Source organism: Pelodiscus sinensis, chromosome 2 (assembly GCF_049634645.1).
Source record: "Pelodiscus sinensis isolate JC-2024 chromosome 2, ASM4963464v1, whole genome shotgun sequence".
Lineage (NCBI taxonomy): Eukaryota > Metazoa > Chordata > Testudines > Trionychidae > Pelodiscus > Pelodiscus sinensis.
The window spans coordinates 71,713,907-71,731,351 of NC_134712.1; the positions used below are offsets into that span (position 1 = coordinate 71,713,907).

Here is a 17,445-nt window from a genome sequence, read left to right on the forward strand (position 1 = left end):
CCCCACCTTTCTGGGCTGGAGGAAGGGGGGGATAGAGAAACAAGAGATACAACTCACAACACACAATGAAAAAACTGGCTCCTCCAGCTGCACTGGGGAGATGAGGGGATAATTATATTCACAGTAAGGGGTAAGTGCAACTGGGGGGTGGGGAGATGACCAAGAAAGAAGGTGGCTCATACACCAAACAAAAGAAAAAAGGGGGGTATGGGCACACAGGAAAGGGGGAAAGACAGTGGAGAGGCAGAGCAGGCAGTGAGGAAGGGCCTGCTCAAGGAAGGAGTGGCAGCCAGACACTGCTGGTGGGGAGGTGGGAGGAGGGCTGGTATGCCCAAGGGTGCATGAGTAGCAGGCCCACAATGCCTGCAGCAGGACCCAGCAGAGCAAAAGGAAGAGAGGCAAGCAGTGGGGCCAAGAATGGAAAAGTCACCTGTAGCAACTGAGGCTGGCAGAGGAAGCAGTAAAGGTAATGATGGCAACAGCAGAAATGTGGGGGTGGAAATCAGGGGGAAGTTAACCACACCCCACTTCTGCACCTCAAAAGGTTTGCACTAGGAAATAATTTCAAAATTACTAAATTTGAAATAACTCCCAAAATAACAAAATTGAAATAGCGTTCCCCCACTACAGAGGAGTCTCCAAAATAGTCTAAGGCAGGCTCTGTTACTGTGGATGTGCTACCTCGACTTAAAGCCCCAGGAAGCACAGGGATTTAATTACTTTGAATTACTCTAGAGAGTAGTTATGTAGAAATAGTAGCAGTGGAGCAGCTACACTAACGCTATTTCAAAATAATTATTTTGAAATAAGCGTTATTCCCCAAGGAAGGCAGGAGTGCAGTTTTTTTAAATAACCGACCCGTTATTTCAAAATAACGGGCTTAGTATTGTGGATGCTCCACTTATTATTTTGAAATAAGGGAGCTTATTTTGAAATAATTCCTAGTATAGACCAGAGTTAAGTGATGATTCTGTCAAGTTGCTGAGTACAGACTCAGAGGCTTTCAAGTTGTGTTCTGCTCCACGAGTCTTTATCTTTCCATATAAGTGGCCACTTTTTTCATAATAACTTCTAAATATTGTAAGAAAATGAAAGCTCTCTTGTTAACACTGGCTTCTTGATATGATCAGTTTTTACACACACTCTGTCATTATTGTCTAATCTGACTACTTATTTATTCACTAAATAAATATTGTGACATCCCAAAGCACTACACTCAAACATTCACACAGTAATAAATGTCAGAAGATTACTGGATGAGAATAGTTGTGTTTAGAATATTATATGCATTTCATAATGAAAATGGTTTATAGAAGGTTTTTGTTTTTGTTTTTGTTTTTGTTTTTCAGGAATCAAAATTATATTATGATGTTCATAGAGAACTTCTGAGACTCCAGCAGATTTTAAAACAAGTCACTGAAGAAGTTGAGAAGCAGAGAGAATCTATGTCTGATACAATTAAATATGCTGAGATAGTGTTGAATCAGTACCAGTAAGAGCTGTTCAAAATGTTACTAATATATTCTGATACAAATTAAAGATTATTTTGACAGTTTAGAAATATAATGACAATAGAGTCACAGTATATTTGCATTCCGAAAATGCCTGTTTTAAATTCTGTTCTTGTTTGAGTGTCCTCTGCATATCCTCACACTGGGAATGTGCTGACTAGTGCAGTTTGGATTTTTGGACCAATGCATTGGTATTTTCTGATAGTACCACCTATTAAAGTGCTCATGCTTCCTCTCCTCATATTCCCCTCAGCATATGAGAATGTGGCTATAAAAAAAAGATGCTGTGCTAGCTGCCACCTTAGTTACTTTCAACCACCACAGTTAGATAGATATGGATCTTTATAGATCTCCTGGATTCACAGCTTTGAATTCCTACTAACTCTGCATTGGTGATTAGACTAGCTAGCTGACTTTATAGGTTAGAGTATTAGTGTTGGGATTTAAACTTTATAAATATTTATAAAGACTATAATACATTTATTGACAGTGGATGATTGATTTTAATGAAGAATGATTTTAAAATATGTGCAGCATATTCTGAAGCCTTACAGACACCCAATCCATGTGTCAGATGACTTAAGTGCCATGGAAAAGGACATTTCCCTTCATATTGTCTTATTTTTAGTGTGCTCACTACTTGGGCCTGTAAGGAAAGAGAATATATACTTCTTGCAGTCAAGAGACTCTGTGTGCTCAACGGCTAGAATTGGAGGCTTCAAAGAGAGAACCATGGGAAAGGGTTTGGACTTGGCATGGAGCTCTGATTCCAAGCCAACAAAGATTATGGTAGCTAAGTCCAATGATTCAGCTAAGGTGCAGGCTACATTTGAGACAGTCCTGGTTAAGGAACCCAGGTCCCTTGATAACATGCGAGAACTAAGCATTGTGCTTCCAAGGAAAAGAAAGCACAAATTAAAACACTTCTTGGATAATTCATTGGCTCCGTCTATGGATCTGAGATTTGAGGACATAAAAGCTCCAAATTGTTGAGATGATAAGAGCCAAAGAAGAAACCATCTTAACCAATTCTTTAATCTTTCCTAGTTTCTACCGTTATAGTTACGATGGAGGTTGATGTGAATCTGCAACATGTAATGGATCTGACTGATATCCCAATTAGAATAATTAAAAGGTCCGTCTCTCTCATTCTTCTTCTCCCAGCCAAAGAAGGAGATGAGGCATTGTGCTGGATAGATCTCCAGAGACTGACTTTCCACCATGTTTCAGAGAAAGATACTTTTGGCATTATGCCTTCTTCAGATTCCAGGTTTGGTTATATAGTTTCGTGGTAGAATCTGAATTTTGAAAAGGAGGTAGATCCAGTAAGGATTTAAGAAGATTAATCTCTTTGTAATGGCCCTTTGAGGATCGTTACCTTGTCATGGTGGAGGGGCTTGTATACTCCATTGAACTCTAGGCCTATGTCATTTGGAAAACAGTATTCCTAGTCAGTGTTCCCTTTAAGCTGCATAGCAGCACAGCTTTGCAGGTGATTTATCAGCACCACCCAGTCAGTCAGCTCTGTGCAAGGAGCCCTGAGCCTCTGACTGGATGGGGCTGATTAATCACTTGTGAAACTGCTGCCAAGCATCTTAGAGGGAACACTATTCCTAGTAGAGTTACCCTAGGTAAACAGATCTGTGGGAATGTTCCAGACTAAAAATGATCCATCTGAAGACCCTTAAGAAAGCCCAGAAATTGTTCACATGAACCTTTCCTGGATTAGGGATACTGAGATGCACCCCTAAAGCCAGTTCTAGGGCTGGTATTAGGTGAGGGATGGCCAGGCCACCCATGTAACTCAGCCAGGCTCAGCCCAAAAATGTTGATGTGGCCTCAACATGAAGGATGATGATTGGATATGAAGCTAGAATCATAGAATCATAGAATAATAGGACTGGAAGGGACCTCGAGAGGTCATCGAGTCCAGCCCCCCGCCCTCAAGGCAGGATCAAGCTCCGTCTACACCATCCCTGACAGATGTCTATGAATGGAAGCTAGAATGGAAGAAGAAGGGATGGATCACAACGAGCTGGCCCTCTGAAATGGAAACTGGCTCTTGGGATGTGCAATGTCACTTGGCTGGTGGAAAAAGAGCCAGAGCTGGTGGGAGAGCTGGAAAGGTACTGGCTAGATATAGATGGTGTCACCTCCACATATAGCATTGGCTCTGGAAACAAACTTCTTGACCTACGGTTGTCTCTTTCCTACTCTGGAATGACCCTGTGTAAGTGGCCCTGTCTGGCTGAGGGGATATTTGCAAGTCCCTGGCTAAGTGCTGTGCATCTGGAGTTTGCCCTGGTTGACAAGAGGATCACCTCTGAGTCTTTAGGTCTCAGAGAGGAAAACCATAACTGTTGTTCACGCCTATGTGCCTAGCAGCAGGTCAGAGTACTTGGATTTTATGGAGATGGTGGAAGCGATGCTTGGTAGAGTGCCACCTGATGACTCTCTAATTCTACTGGGAGACTTTAAAGTTCACTGGGGAATAATGGAAATATCTGGATTGGAGTAATTGGGAGAAATGGCCTCCCTGATTTGGACTTGAGAAGTTTTTGGATTTCTGTGCTAGTTGTGGATTATTCATAATGAACACCATGTTTGAACACAAGATTGCTCATAAATGTACTTGATACCAGAACACTTTGGGTTGAAGATCAATGATTTGCTTCATAATTGTCTCATCAGATCTGAGGCTGAATGTTCTGGACACCTGGATGAAGAGAGGGCGAGAGATGTCAACCAGTCATTGTGATGAGTTGGATGCCAACTGGAAAGACATGGGAGGCCAAAATGATCAGTGCAGGTTGCTGGGAATGTCTGGTGAAGGACCCTGTGTGGAAATACGTCAGTTCCCACCTTTGGAAGAATTTCTCCAAATTCTTGAAGTCTTGGACATTGAGTGTGAGTGGACAGTTTTCAGATCATGAATTGTTGAGGCAGCCACCAAAAGTTTGTGGCCTGTAGGCAGTTAGTGCCTGTCAAGCTGGCAACCCTAGGACATGTGGACACCAGTGGTGAGGGGAGATGTCAAGACAAAGAAGGAGGGCTTCCAAGAAGTAATCATAAACTGGTTTCCTAATGGGATTGAGTGGTACAGATTGTCAGAGGGCTGCAGTGATCATTGAAGTGAAAGCCAGGCTTGGGAGGAGTTTGGAAAACTATGAAGAACAACTACTGGACAACCTCAGAGGCATACCATTCATCACCTTAATGGTTGATGGGACATTTGTGAGGCTTTTCTAAGCAAGATGATCAAACATTGACCTTGAACAAGGAGATTGTTGAGAGGTGGAAGGAGCACTCTGAAGAACTTCTCAACTTGGTCGACATGCTCTCCTTTCAGGAGGCAGTACCGGAAATGAGATCAGATTTATTTCTGTTGTTGAAGTAGCTATTAAATGTCTTTGTAGTGGTAAGTCGGGGTGGACAAGATTTGTCTGGAGATGTTGAAATCACTGGACAAGGGTGTCATGGTTAACATACCTATTCAATGTTGTACGGAAGGTGGGTGCAGAACCTCTGGAAGAGCTAACTGGTCTGGTGGTCCCAATCTTTAAGAAAGGAGACCAGAGGACGAGATTACTTTGCCCTTTATCCTAATGAAAAAGTTGGAGAAGTGACTCAGACATTTAGTGTTTCTTCTGTGCAAAGCTTCAGAAAGATTGTAGGTAAGCTAAACATCTGGGGTTAATAAATCATCTCTCGGTTTTTAAAAAAAGAGATTGTCAGCATAATTTGACCATAGAGCTGATATAGGGAAACTGATTATCTAAATACATAAATTCAGTGATTGACTTCCTTACCAAATTGAAATTTACATATTTGAAAAACACAGTGCATTGTTGAACTCAGGGTCCACTTTAGTTGTAATAATCTAGCACACAGCACCACATTTCTGCCATCATTAGAAATTTCCCTGTGATGTTATAGGGTGAAATTACATTGCCAGTTTAGGGAGTACCATGTCTGGTTAAACAGAGCTATGGGATGGTGAAATAACAAGCAGGAAGTGAGGGAGCTTTCTGCTCTCATGGGAGTATGTTTCCACCACCATTACAATAATAAGTATAGCATGTATGTATTAGTTTCTGTGGCACACTTTAACTTGATCTCCTTCCATTTCTTACAAATCCCTGTTGCTTCCTCAAAGCACACTCTCACATGTATAGAAGTTATAAAGAATGTGAAAAAACTGGTAATAGAGCCTAACATTTTCTCTAAGCGTTCCTTCCCCCACCCCTTTCTCTTTCTTTCATGTCTTCATCTGAATTGGAGGGGTCACCGATGTCCATTACATGATTGAGTTTCAAATAGTTGTGAGGACATGGGACAAGTTTTTGGCCATTTGTTGCAGTTCATGGCCTAATTACACTGTAAACTTTTTCTGGTATTGAGGGGTGGTCCATTGCATCATGCTGTCTGCAAGATGAGCTAGGTGTCAAACGTCCCCCCCAACCCCTCCCTCCCAAGACCGTGTGGGAGCGAGTCCTCACATTAATGGCACTGAGGTCCCGGTCCCTACCTTTGCTCTGGGCTTGTAAAGTTAAGGGGTTAGGTATCGGCCCATGCAGGTGAGCTTACGATAGGCCAACCTACCGCCCTGCAAGCCGTATATCTCCCTGGGGTTGGGTAATAGTCACCGGCCATTTGGGGGAGGTCTTGACCTTCATCACGGGGTACCCGCCACGGCCTTATGCAGGGGTTCACTCGGGGAGAGGGGTTCCACGGAGAGAGGGGTTCACTCGGGGAGAGGGGTTCTTCCCCATCCCTCCTGGGGGGGTGTTATGGACGCCATCAGAGCAGGTGCCCTCGTATGAGACCACTCCCGCAGGCTCTCACACACTCCACCGTCAGCCCTGTGAGACGAAGGGGCACGCTGTGTGCGTTCTGGGGTTTGGGCTACCTGTCCGCCCCCACAGGTGGCTGATCCCTCGGCCTCCTCATTCTTGGCAGTCCCAGCGCCTGCCCTCCGATCTTCCAGCACCCCTGACCAATTCTCAGGGCCTCCGGCCACTTTGGTCCGAGCTCCCGGCGTCTCCCCTTGCTCTCGCCCCCGGTTCCCCCTCTTAGCCACTGCCGCCCTCCCTCCGGCAGCTCCCCCTGTTTCTGCCCCACCTCCGGCGTTCTCCGCCGCTTCCTCCTCCTTTGCCAGCTGATCCCGCGTTTCTTTTAAATGCCGGGCACGGATCCTGGTGCATGCACAGCACCACCGGGGGGGCCGCCTGCCTCTCTCCCGACACCTAAGATCTTGGGGCCATTTGGGCAGGAGCATGGGGCTGGGTTCACCCAGTCACACTAGGATTTATCAATAGGCCATTGGATACCATTTGATAGTATTCAGATCAGTCTGAATTCCCTTCTCACTTCAGTGTCAAAGGAAGATCTTTATCACTGATTTGGACTTGGCTTACTGTGTTGGCTTTTCCATTTGGTTTACAGATGCCAGCTGGTGCAATCACTTACCAATTTATCATCTGCTTGTATGACAATGAGGCTAAGTCCAGAAAAATAAGTTGATGGGCATTTTTACCAGACTGTGGTTTTCTACTGGTTGAGCCTGGAAAGCTTTTAAAAACAAATTCTGGAAGGAGAGTGCCCAAGGGATATTCTTTGGAGCAGGGACTATAATTTTTTCTTGTTTATAAGGTGCCTTGCACAATGGGAGTTGAGGCCAGTTAGTGCTACCTCAATATAAATTATAAATCATAATGATAATTCTTGTCAGTCTTGGCACTAGCCTAAATATTTTATCTGAGTTTCTTAGCACCTGAGTGTATTCTAGGTTGCCTAACTGCTAAGAGATATGGAAGGAGGTAAGAGTGACCTGGGGACATAGCAAAATGACTTTCATCCACAAAGCAAAATGACAGTGAACCTGATTGGTTAAATGAAGATAGCTGCACATTAGAGTAGACCAACAGAAGGAATTGCACTTAGCCATTATGCTTCATTATTAAATGTAGAATGTGTGAACTAAACCATGTTTTCAACTATTGGACTACATGTTGAACCTCTCTCACCCGGGACTCCCTGGTCCGGCAACATCCTTGGTCCAGCAGGACCACAGATATTGCTAGACCAGAGAGCTCAGCCATAGAGATTGAGAGCATCTGGGAGCAGAGCTTGTTTGGTCTGCGGCAGCCTGCAGGGGCTGGTGAGAGAGCCTTGGGAGCAGCTGCTGCTCAACTGCTTCCAGGGTTCTGAGGAATCCTGGAAGCAGCTGCTGCTGGCGCGCATGAGGCCAAAGCTGGAGAACCCGGGGGCAGCTGTTGCCCCACACCAGGAGCTGGGGGCAGCAGACCCAAGCAGGTGTGCTGGAGATCAGGTCTCTGGGTTCTCCTGAAGCAGCTGCCAGGAGGGGAGCCCTAAGAGAGCCACCATGCCTGACCTCCCCTGATCCAGCAAATTTTCTTGTTTTGAGACCACTCCAGTCTCCACGGTGCCGGATGGGACAAGGGAGGTTCAACCTGTAGTAACTGGTTAGAGGCTCAATTAGCAGGCTCTTTAAGAACAAATGAATAGCTTTGAAGTCTGACAAGAATAAGAACAAAAAACAGTCAAACTCTGTTAGGTTTGTGGTTCCTATGGCCGATTACCTTCTCCTCTGATAATGCCCAATACCAGAGGGAATGAATAGAACATTACAGTTTCCAGTGATCCATGACCCATTGTCCAGTCACAGCTTCTGGCACATGATGTTGCCTGAATAGATCATTCAAAATCTATTAATATACAAGTATTCGAGTGACTTACACAACATAAAGAACTAAAATAATTGTTTACTGATTCAAATTTGTTTTGCATTCTCCTTATGAAGAAGGGCTATGTTGAAACACGTCCAAGTAAGTGAATTACATTACTCTTGTTTTTCTATTAGGAATGATTTAAAACATTCAGAATTTCTTTGGACTACATTGTGTAAAAAGATAAAAGAAACAGAGGAGAAGATTACAAAGGAAGAAAGACAGCTTGAAGAGGTAGTGAAGCAAAAAGAAGAGGTACTGGAAGATGTTAAATACTGGAACAACAAAGTGAGTTTTGAATATTTATAAACAAGCAAATAAATATATTTTAAACTGAAATTCTGAATATTTTCTGTATGTGAAAGTTAAGGTTTCCTGTAGTAGAAAAATGAAAGTATTTATTTTGAGTAAATTGAAAATGTTTGATAACATAGCTTTGTTTATGAAGAATAATAATATAGCATCTTACAATACTTCATGTGACTGCTTCATATTCCTACCTGGCAATTCAGACCTTTTCAAACCTTCTGGGAGAAATGCATGCTCAGTGGACCTGCTTTAGTGCTGTGTTGAATCAGTGAACATTGGGAGCTGAGAGGTACTGTGATTATCTCTCTGTATGTGGTATGATTTCAGTTTTCTCTTAAAAGTCTCTTTATTTTTCTTATTTTCTACTTTTTCTACTTTATTTAGCATATTTTGTGAACTCTGTACTGTTACACACTGTATTTTAATATCAAAGGGTATGTCTACTCTGCAGAGTTTTTCTGGAAAAATGGCAATTTTTCCGGAAAAACTACATGTATGTCCACACTGCAATTGCGTTCTTTTGAAAGAAAATCGGAAGAATGCAGGGGGGTTTCTTGACAGAGGTAAATCTCTTTTTACAAGGAAGAAGCCTTTTTCCGAAAGAGCTCTTTCAGAAAAAGGTGTGTGTGGATGGGGAAGGCGGAGGGGTGAGGGGAGGGAGTTTGAAAGACGAGGCCTCCAGGAAAAAGCACAGGTGCCCTGGTGGCCACTCCATCCATAGCAATCACAACTTAAATGCGAGATAGCGTCCAATCAATGTGGATGCTATCTTTCCAAAAAGCACATTGCTTTTTTTATGCGCTTTTGCTTTGTGGATGCTCTCTTTCAGAGTAAGTTTTTCCGGAAGATATCTTCCGGAAAAGCTTCTTCCGAAAGAAACCTGCAGTCTAGACATAGCCTGGATTAAAAGGCGTACCACCAGTTAGCTATGGCAAATCCAGCTTCCAAGAATCTGGATAACAAGCACAAATTTAAGTAATGTGTTGTGCTCTTCCATATTTGCTGAAGTGGATTCATGCAGCCACTTATACTGCCTCAGGGAAAATTTCCATATCACTGCTGGAGGGGCAGAATCTTCAGTCTTTGGATCTAGAGTGATATGCACTGGAAATACCAAACCTTCCTTGTCAAGAAGGCCTCATTAGCCTGGCCTTTTAATCTACTGTCATGTCCACTGTCTATGGTTGTGAAAGACAGGAGGCCTTTTATTTCAAAAACTAGACAAATCAGCAATAAGCCCGTGCACTGAAGAAATCTGTACAGGATTGGGTTTCCTGACAGTGGTTCCTAAGTCTGTGACAGTAACTCGTGTCTCTTTATGATGAAAATGTCAGCTCTAAGGTGTGGGCTTGGCTGTGCTCTCAACTCATTGGTGCTGTACTTTGGCCAAAATACAGACTTCCAGGTGCTAAAGAAACCTAATGCAAAACCAATCCTTACTGATGTATGAAAGGTAGATTTTTTTGACATAGAAGAGTCTTGTTTGTTGGCACAACCTGGTGTGGAAACTCCTTCAGTTTAGTGCCAGGATCCTTTCACAATACATTAGTACTATTCTCAGCAGTTCTCATGCACAAGGATAAGAAAAAGAGTAGGAGAGGGTTAATGCCAGATACCTTGCTAAGGTCCCAGAAGAGGAGACATCATCATGGGTCCAGGAAGCACATGGCTAAAGTGTCTCTGAAAAGCAGTGTAGTTGTGCATTGTCCCTTACAAGGAGCAATAATTGAAAAACACATTTGAACCAACAGCATTTAAAAAAAGTAACTGCTTTTTAAATTTTATTTTACATCTGTGTTCTGCAGTTCAACAGTTACCCACAAAAAAACAACCATTTCAAAAGCTCACAAAAAGAGGACAAATTAAGTAAGCAGAAATGAAAAACAGTATAAACATGTTCAAAATATATAATTGACACATTATTCTTGTCAATCAATATAAAATATGCTGTTACCAAGCCTATGTCTTAATGTCCAAGAAAATTTTAAAAGGTTATAAAATTTGCCTATATAAAATCCGTATTTATTGATTTCATCATACAGATTAGAGAGAGAGAGAGAGAGGAGGAAGGTATTTATTCCAACTAATAAGCAGGGTGGAGAAAGATGGTCATGACCTCCAGAGGCTGAGAGATTTGCTTTCATAACCAGTACAGGGAATGTACAGAGATTAAAAACAGTTCACTTTAAATTATGGACATTTTCATCTGCTGAGCCAACTGAGGAATTGTTTTTTGAGTTTAAGGCCCATCCTTTTCCCAGACCTCAATGTGTCTGATTTGGTTAGGAGCCAAGTAGTAGCAAAGCTTTCTCTGGTCCTTGTCAGCAGGTACTCAGATGGCTAGTCCTGTACATCTCAGTTTGTGTTTGACATCACACTTAACTTAAAGCTCTGATATTTATAGAAACTATTTTTAAGTGGAGCTGCACTTTGAGCATATTTATTTGATTACAAAATAAAATAAATATCACTGTAAGAGAGGCTGAATTAAGAGCCCCACAAAATATTCTTCATCTACACAAATATCAAAATAGTCTTGTATATAACAATTAAAAATTAGGAAATGTGGTTATTTTAAACACTCAATAAAAGACAAATTTAAAGCCAGAATATTTAAGGCAAACAAAACTAGATATATAACATTTTTTTAATCTAATTTACATGGTCTTGTACTGTTCTTTTTACTACAAGAACAGAGTAATTTTAGTTCTGTTCCATTCATTTTAAATTACTATTTTATCAGTTTTTATTTTTAAATTCTCCTTTTAAATGTATTTTGTTTGTTTTTAAAGGTAAGGCCTAAGTCTGATTCTTAGATTACTTTTTTTGTTTCAGTTTATTACTTTATTTGGTTTTAGTTTCTTTAATTCAGATATCACTTCATGTTTATTGGATTCTCTAAATTTTCACTTTCTTTTTATAGACATTATATTTTCTTTATTGTTACTTTGTTTCGAAATATTGGATTATTAAACATCAGACTTGAAAGTTCAAAGAGTCAGTGCCATTGTAATTATAAAATAAACTTGAAGCAGAAAGTGTAACGTAGAATCATAAGAATCCTATATTGAGTTTTAAGTTTTTTTCTGTGTAGTTCCTCGGTGTATATAATGTTACATTAGTAGTCAGTTTCCTTGATGGGACAGATTCTTTTTCAGGTAAGGATTTTGAAGTGGTGCAATGAAGACTTTGTTCTTGAATGTTTGTGTTCAATGCTTATTACTTCATATAGGTCCTGATCTAGAGCTTGCTGAATTAAATTTAATTTAATTAAATTAATTGAGTTCAAATTAGTTATATAAGTCTTTTTTGTTGTTGCATAAATAATTGTCTCTTTGATAATAAATTTTTGTGTTTTATTGTTTTGTGTAATTAAGGTAAAGTTTCAAGCAATTTAATAAATATGTCCATGAGTTAGTTTTTAAAGTGGTAATACTGCCTAATCTTAAGATTGTTTGAGACTTCCAATCATAAAACCTTGTTTTCTTTTGCTTATAACTTTGCCAAATTTTAATGACTTGAGCAAAAAATTTTCTTGACCCATGTTTATCAGTCTGATTTTAATTCAACCAAAGTACTTTAGCTATTTCTTAGAAACTGGCTAGGGAAAAATACATTGTTGTGCCTGTGATAAAACATTGGTGATCTTTTGTGCTGAGGAACATAAGTGCCCCTGTGCTTTGGAACAGGGATTTAAAACATTATTTGGATGGCCTTTGTATCAGATATGTGCTGTTCTTTATTCTCATGAAAATTTGTCCCAATTTGTCCAAGTTATAAATATTTGCAAAAAATATTATTTCTAGGCAGCTATGCACTGGAACTGAGAGCAGGGAGCCTTATCCTTTCTGTACTTTAAGTGTCCCGCCTGCTGGGCTAAGAGAAAGAAACTGCCTTATTCAAATGCAGTGGGAATGACAGCCAGACTAGTAGCAGGGGAGTAGATTGGAACTGGGGGCTGGCAGGAATGGTGAAAAAGGAAACTGGGATTGGGAGTAGTGGGAAGTGATTGGGACTGGCTGGGAAAGAAGTTTGGACCTAAATGTTAGGAAAGAAAATAAGGAGGACTGGGATGCTGTGGATGCAGGCAACTAAGATTGGATGAGGAACCAGGATGTGATGGGCAAGGAAACTGGGACTGGGAATCAGTGAGGCAGTGGGAAGGATGGAGACATATGACAATGAGATGAGTTGTGGGGGAAAACCATGATTGAGCAAAGTGGCTTTCATAGGGAACCTGGGGAGGGAGAAAATTAGAATGTGTGGGCCAGGGAATTGGTAATTGAAGATGAAAGAGTATGATAGGGAGTGAGGAGAGAAAGAGACTGTGACAGAAATTCTGGAATGGTAATACTAGAGCTTGTACTGTAAATAGATTGGGTCTGGGATGAGAAGCCTGAGGGAAAGAGACTGAGGGTATGTCTACACAGCAAAGTTATTTCGAAATAACAGCCGTTATTTCTAAATAACTATTCTAGCATCTACACAACCATTCCATTATTTTGAAATTGAATCGAAATAGCGGATGGCTTATTTCAAAATTGGTAAACCTCAATCCACAAGTAATAACGCCAATTTCGAAATTGCTATTTCGAAATAGGTGCTTTGTAGACACTTATTTCAAAATAGGGGGCCTCCAGCCTTCCCAGGGTGCCCCGGTGGCCACTCTGGCCTCAACCAAGAACACTCCTCTCCCTCCCTTCCCCCGGAGTCCTTAAAGTGGTAGACTCTGGCCACAGTGCCAGTGCCAGCTCCAAGCCTGCCAGCCCAGAACCAGCAGTCACTGCCCTTGACCCAGTGGCTCCAAAACATGAGTCAGCAAGCCAATGGCAACCAGCCCCTCCACCGCTCCCCAGGAGCAGTCTGCCAGCTCCCAAGAGCCTGCCAGGGCCTGGAGAAGGCAGGTGCCTTCCTGGTCCAGGGCGGAGATCATGTACCTTATTCAGGTTTGGAGGGGATGCCTCCAACATCCATGATCTCTGCACTAGACGGAGGAACGCAGCCGTCTATGGCAAGATAGCTGCCAGCTTGGCCACCAAAGGCCACATGTGAACAGGTCTGCAGGAGCAGGTCTGCATGACAATCAAGTTGGTCTGGCGAGACCCCCAGCCCTGAACTTCCCCTCCTCCTTCTTCCCCTTGATTCCCCCTTCCAGCTCCCTCCTCCCAGGTTTCCCCCTCCCCTCTCCCACCTTCTCTCTTCCCCTCTCCCACCTCCTTTCCCCAGTCTCACCAGAGTTTCATTCCCCTCCCCCCCAGTTTTGTTAAATAAAGAGAGTTTGTGTTCATGAAAATATGTGTATTTTATTTTACATCAGGAAGGAGGGTTAGGGAGGGGTGAGTGGAAGGATGTGAGGGAGGAATGAGGCATAAGCCCGCAGTGAGACAGACCGGGGAGGCTCTTAGGGTATGTCTACACTACCCCGCTAGTTCGAACTAGCGGGGTAATGTAGGCATACCGCACTTGCAAATGAAGCCCGGGATTTGAATTTCCCGGGCTTTATTTGCATAAGCGGGGAGCCGCCATTTTTAAAACCCCGCTGGTTCGAACCCCGTGCAGCGCGGCTACACGGGGCTCAAACTAGGTAGTTCGGACTAGGATTCCTATTCCGAACTACCGGTACACCTCGTTCCACTAGGAATCCTAGTCCGAACTACCTAGTTCGAGTCCCGTGTAGCCGTGCTGCACGGGGTTCGAACCAGCGGGGTTTTAAAAATGGCGGCTCCCCACTTATGCAAATGAAGCCCGGGAAATTCAAATCCCGGGCTTCATTTGCAAGTGCGGTATGCCTACATTACCCTCCTAGTTCGAATAGGAGGGTAGTGTAGACATACCCTTAGTCTCCTCAGAGTGGAAGCTCTCCCTCATGGCCTCCTGGATATTGACAGCTCCCCGATGGACCTCCCAGATGGCATCCTGCAGAAAGTGCAGTCAGGCTCGCAGCAACGTGTCCAAGAGATGCACCAGAGTGCCTACGGGCAGGTCCGGCTCCATGTTGCAGAGTGCTGTGGTGTCCCGAGTGAGGGCAACCAGAGCACGCAGAGACAATATGCTTTGCTGTCCCTCATCGAGGTAGACAAGCAAGCAGGGAAACCTGAGAACTGGCTGTCCAGAGGGGGTCCCTTTTAGCACAGGCCTCAGATGGCCTCAGGCAGCAGCCACACAAAGAAACTCCTGACCTGATGCCCTGCCGGACCTGGTTCCGGCCGGCCTTAAATGCGATTCAGTGTCCATTCAGCGTGGACTCGCTATTTCGAAATAGCAAAAAGCTATTTTGAAATGCATTTTGTGTGTAGGTGTGTTATTTCAAAATAAGCTATTTTGAAATAACTGTTTCGAAATTAGATATTTTGAAATAACCCTGTAGTGTAGACGTACCCTGACTGAGTATCCTAGAAGAATGTGATTAGGACCAAGCCAGGATGGAGTTGAGTGAATAGGAGGATAAGGAGGGGTTGAAGTGAATGAAGCAATGGCGGAGGAGGGGTCAGGCTCACAAGAATGGTCAGAAATGTTTGTGCTTACTAGAGAACACTCCTTTCCTGAAACTGGATTGGAACCTGAGATTTCTGAGTCTCACCATTCCTCTGTTGTGAGCAAATATCTGTACAACCAACTGGCAAAGAGTTCCATCCCCATTTAGTGCTGGTGTACAAAGAGGATGACAATCTCCTACTGCTGTAGATTATTCCATTGGCTCAAATGGCAAAGGATAATTAAGTGGATTGAAAGTTTACAGTCCTGATAATGACTCATTTGATAATACCGCATGATGGAATTTTGTTTTTTTTAACTCTTGTTAATTACATGCACACAAACTATATTAAAGAAATGTTAGGAGTGCAAAGTCAAATACCCAAAAGTTAAGTATAGTGCAGTCTTTAAATACAGATTCACATACTGTTTTCCACAGAATCAATCAGTGCACAGGATGAACCTGCTCTGGAGATGGAGCACAATTAAATAGTCAAGGGGGATGTTGAATATAGGACCCATGCTTCATTCATTGCAGAAGTTGGAAGATGTATTGTGTATAAGGAGGAAGGGGACTTCAGAAAGAGAAAGAATGATCCTGTAGTTAAAGCAGTAGAATGCTGCCCTAGAGAACTGGATTATATCCCTGCCTCTGCTGTAGAGTTCCTATATCATGCTAGGAAAGTCACTTAAGCTAAACTTTTCACAGGAGGTCACCAACTGTGTATTCTTCCTTTTCTGAGTGCCTATGCTGAAACCCAAGGGTCTGATGTGCAGAAATGCTTAGCACTTATAGCTGTAACTGAAGTGGGTGCTTTGAATATACAATACTGTATAATAATTCTAAGTAGTTTGACTAGTCAGTTCCTAGCTTTCTCATATTTGGCAACCAAAGATACTTTTGAACCTAATTATTATTGTTTATTATTTGTATGATCATGACATGTTAGAGCCCTCAATCACGGACTAGGACCCCAATGTGCTGGATGCTGTAAAATGCAGAACAAAAGGACAGTCTCTGTGCCTCAATTTCTCATCTGCAAAATCAGAATAATAATACCCACTCATTTCACACTGGTATTATGAACAAAGATTTCATGAATGTTTGGGAAGCACTCCATTTACTAGATTGATGGGTGCCATAGAAAAACCCACAAGGAAGTAAATAATTGTATCTTTAGAGAAGAAATTGTGTAGTAAATAAGAAATAGTGCCACACGGAGAACTATGAAGAAAATAAAATATTGAATAACTTCTCATTAAATTATCACAGTGCAGTCTCTGCCCTGAATGAGATGGGGAAAATAGTATGTGATCATGTAATTAAACATTTTATCCTAAATCATATGCAAAAGCAGCTGAATTAAGATTGCACAGTCAGTATTTAATATTTTTGAGTACTTGATATTGTAACCTTAACAATGTTCTTCTAACATAGGTGGTGTCTTTTTTTTTTTGTTTTAATATATATTTAGTTTTCTTTTCAGTTATGTTTACGGTGAAGAGTACAGAATCAGAGGCTCATAGGTGTCTAACTCTCATAGTCTTTTAATGAGAATTGATTAGACTCTTAAGATGCTTAAGGGCGTGTCTTCACAGCAGTGTTAACTTGAGTTATTAGTGCTGTGAGCCTAGCTTAACTGAGGGCTGGTATATACTGAAAAGTTGCATCAGCATACATCCACACCTTTTGAGAGGCATAGTTAAGGGTAATTTAACCCCTGGAGAGGTCAACAGAAGATGATGTGCTGTTCTTTGTTCTCATGAAAATTTATCCCAATTTGGCTGTAGTAGTTCATGTCAGCAGGAAGCCACGCTGACTCACTACAGGCTTCCAGAGTCCGGAGCCCCAGGCCTGGCTGCAAGCCAAATCTCAGTTCTAGAGGCCTTGCCCTTATACGGGGTGGACAACAAACAAATAATCAAGAAGTCTCTGGTAACCCAGGCAGCAGTCTAGAGGCCACACTCTCATTCGGGCAGGGCAATAAATAAATAGTCAAACAGTTTAGAATAAGCCGGGCAGCAGTCTATACACACTGGCCTGGGTCAGGGCGAGGCACCAAACAATCTGGCAAACAGGTAAATAGTCCACAAGGTTTAAGGCACCAGCCTATGTGCTGGTGGAGTCAGGTATCCTAATTGGCAGAGAACCAACACACACAGGGGTTTTGCCCACAGGGGGAACCTGCCACCCAAGGGAAGGGGTGGCATGGGGTACTCAGGTCTGCCCACTCCTCAGTGTCCCAGCCCAAAGCCCTAATAGTGGTGGCACCACGGCCATTGGATCGTCAGGGCTCCAAGTTGTAACGTGCCATCTGGGTCACTGGCTCTAAGCTGCAGCTCACTGCCCAGCTGACGTCCATGTCCTCAGCCACCAAATTAAGTGTAAAAATGTAATAAGA

At 42.5% G+C, this 17,445-nt stretch overlaps 1 protein-coding gene across 1 annotated transcript in view; it reads left to right on the forward strand.

Moving 5' to 3' along the window:
• CCDC178 (coiled-coil domain containing 178) overlaps positions 1 to 17,445 on the forward strand; it is a 367,301-nt gene that overhangs the window by 74,689 nt on the left and 275,167 nt on the right. The window contains exons 6-7 of the mRNA XM_075920758.1: positions 1,350 to 1,492; positions 8,395 to 8,548. Of these exons, the coding sequence (XP_075776873.1) occupies positions 1,350 to 1,492; positions 8,395 to 8,548 (297 nt within the window). The remainder of the gene's footprint in view (positions 1 to 1,349; positions 1,493 to 8,394; positions 8,549 to 17,445) is intronic.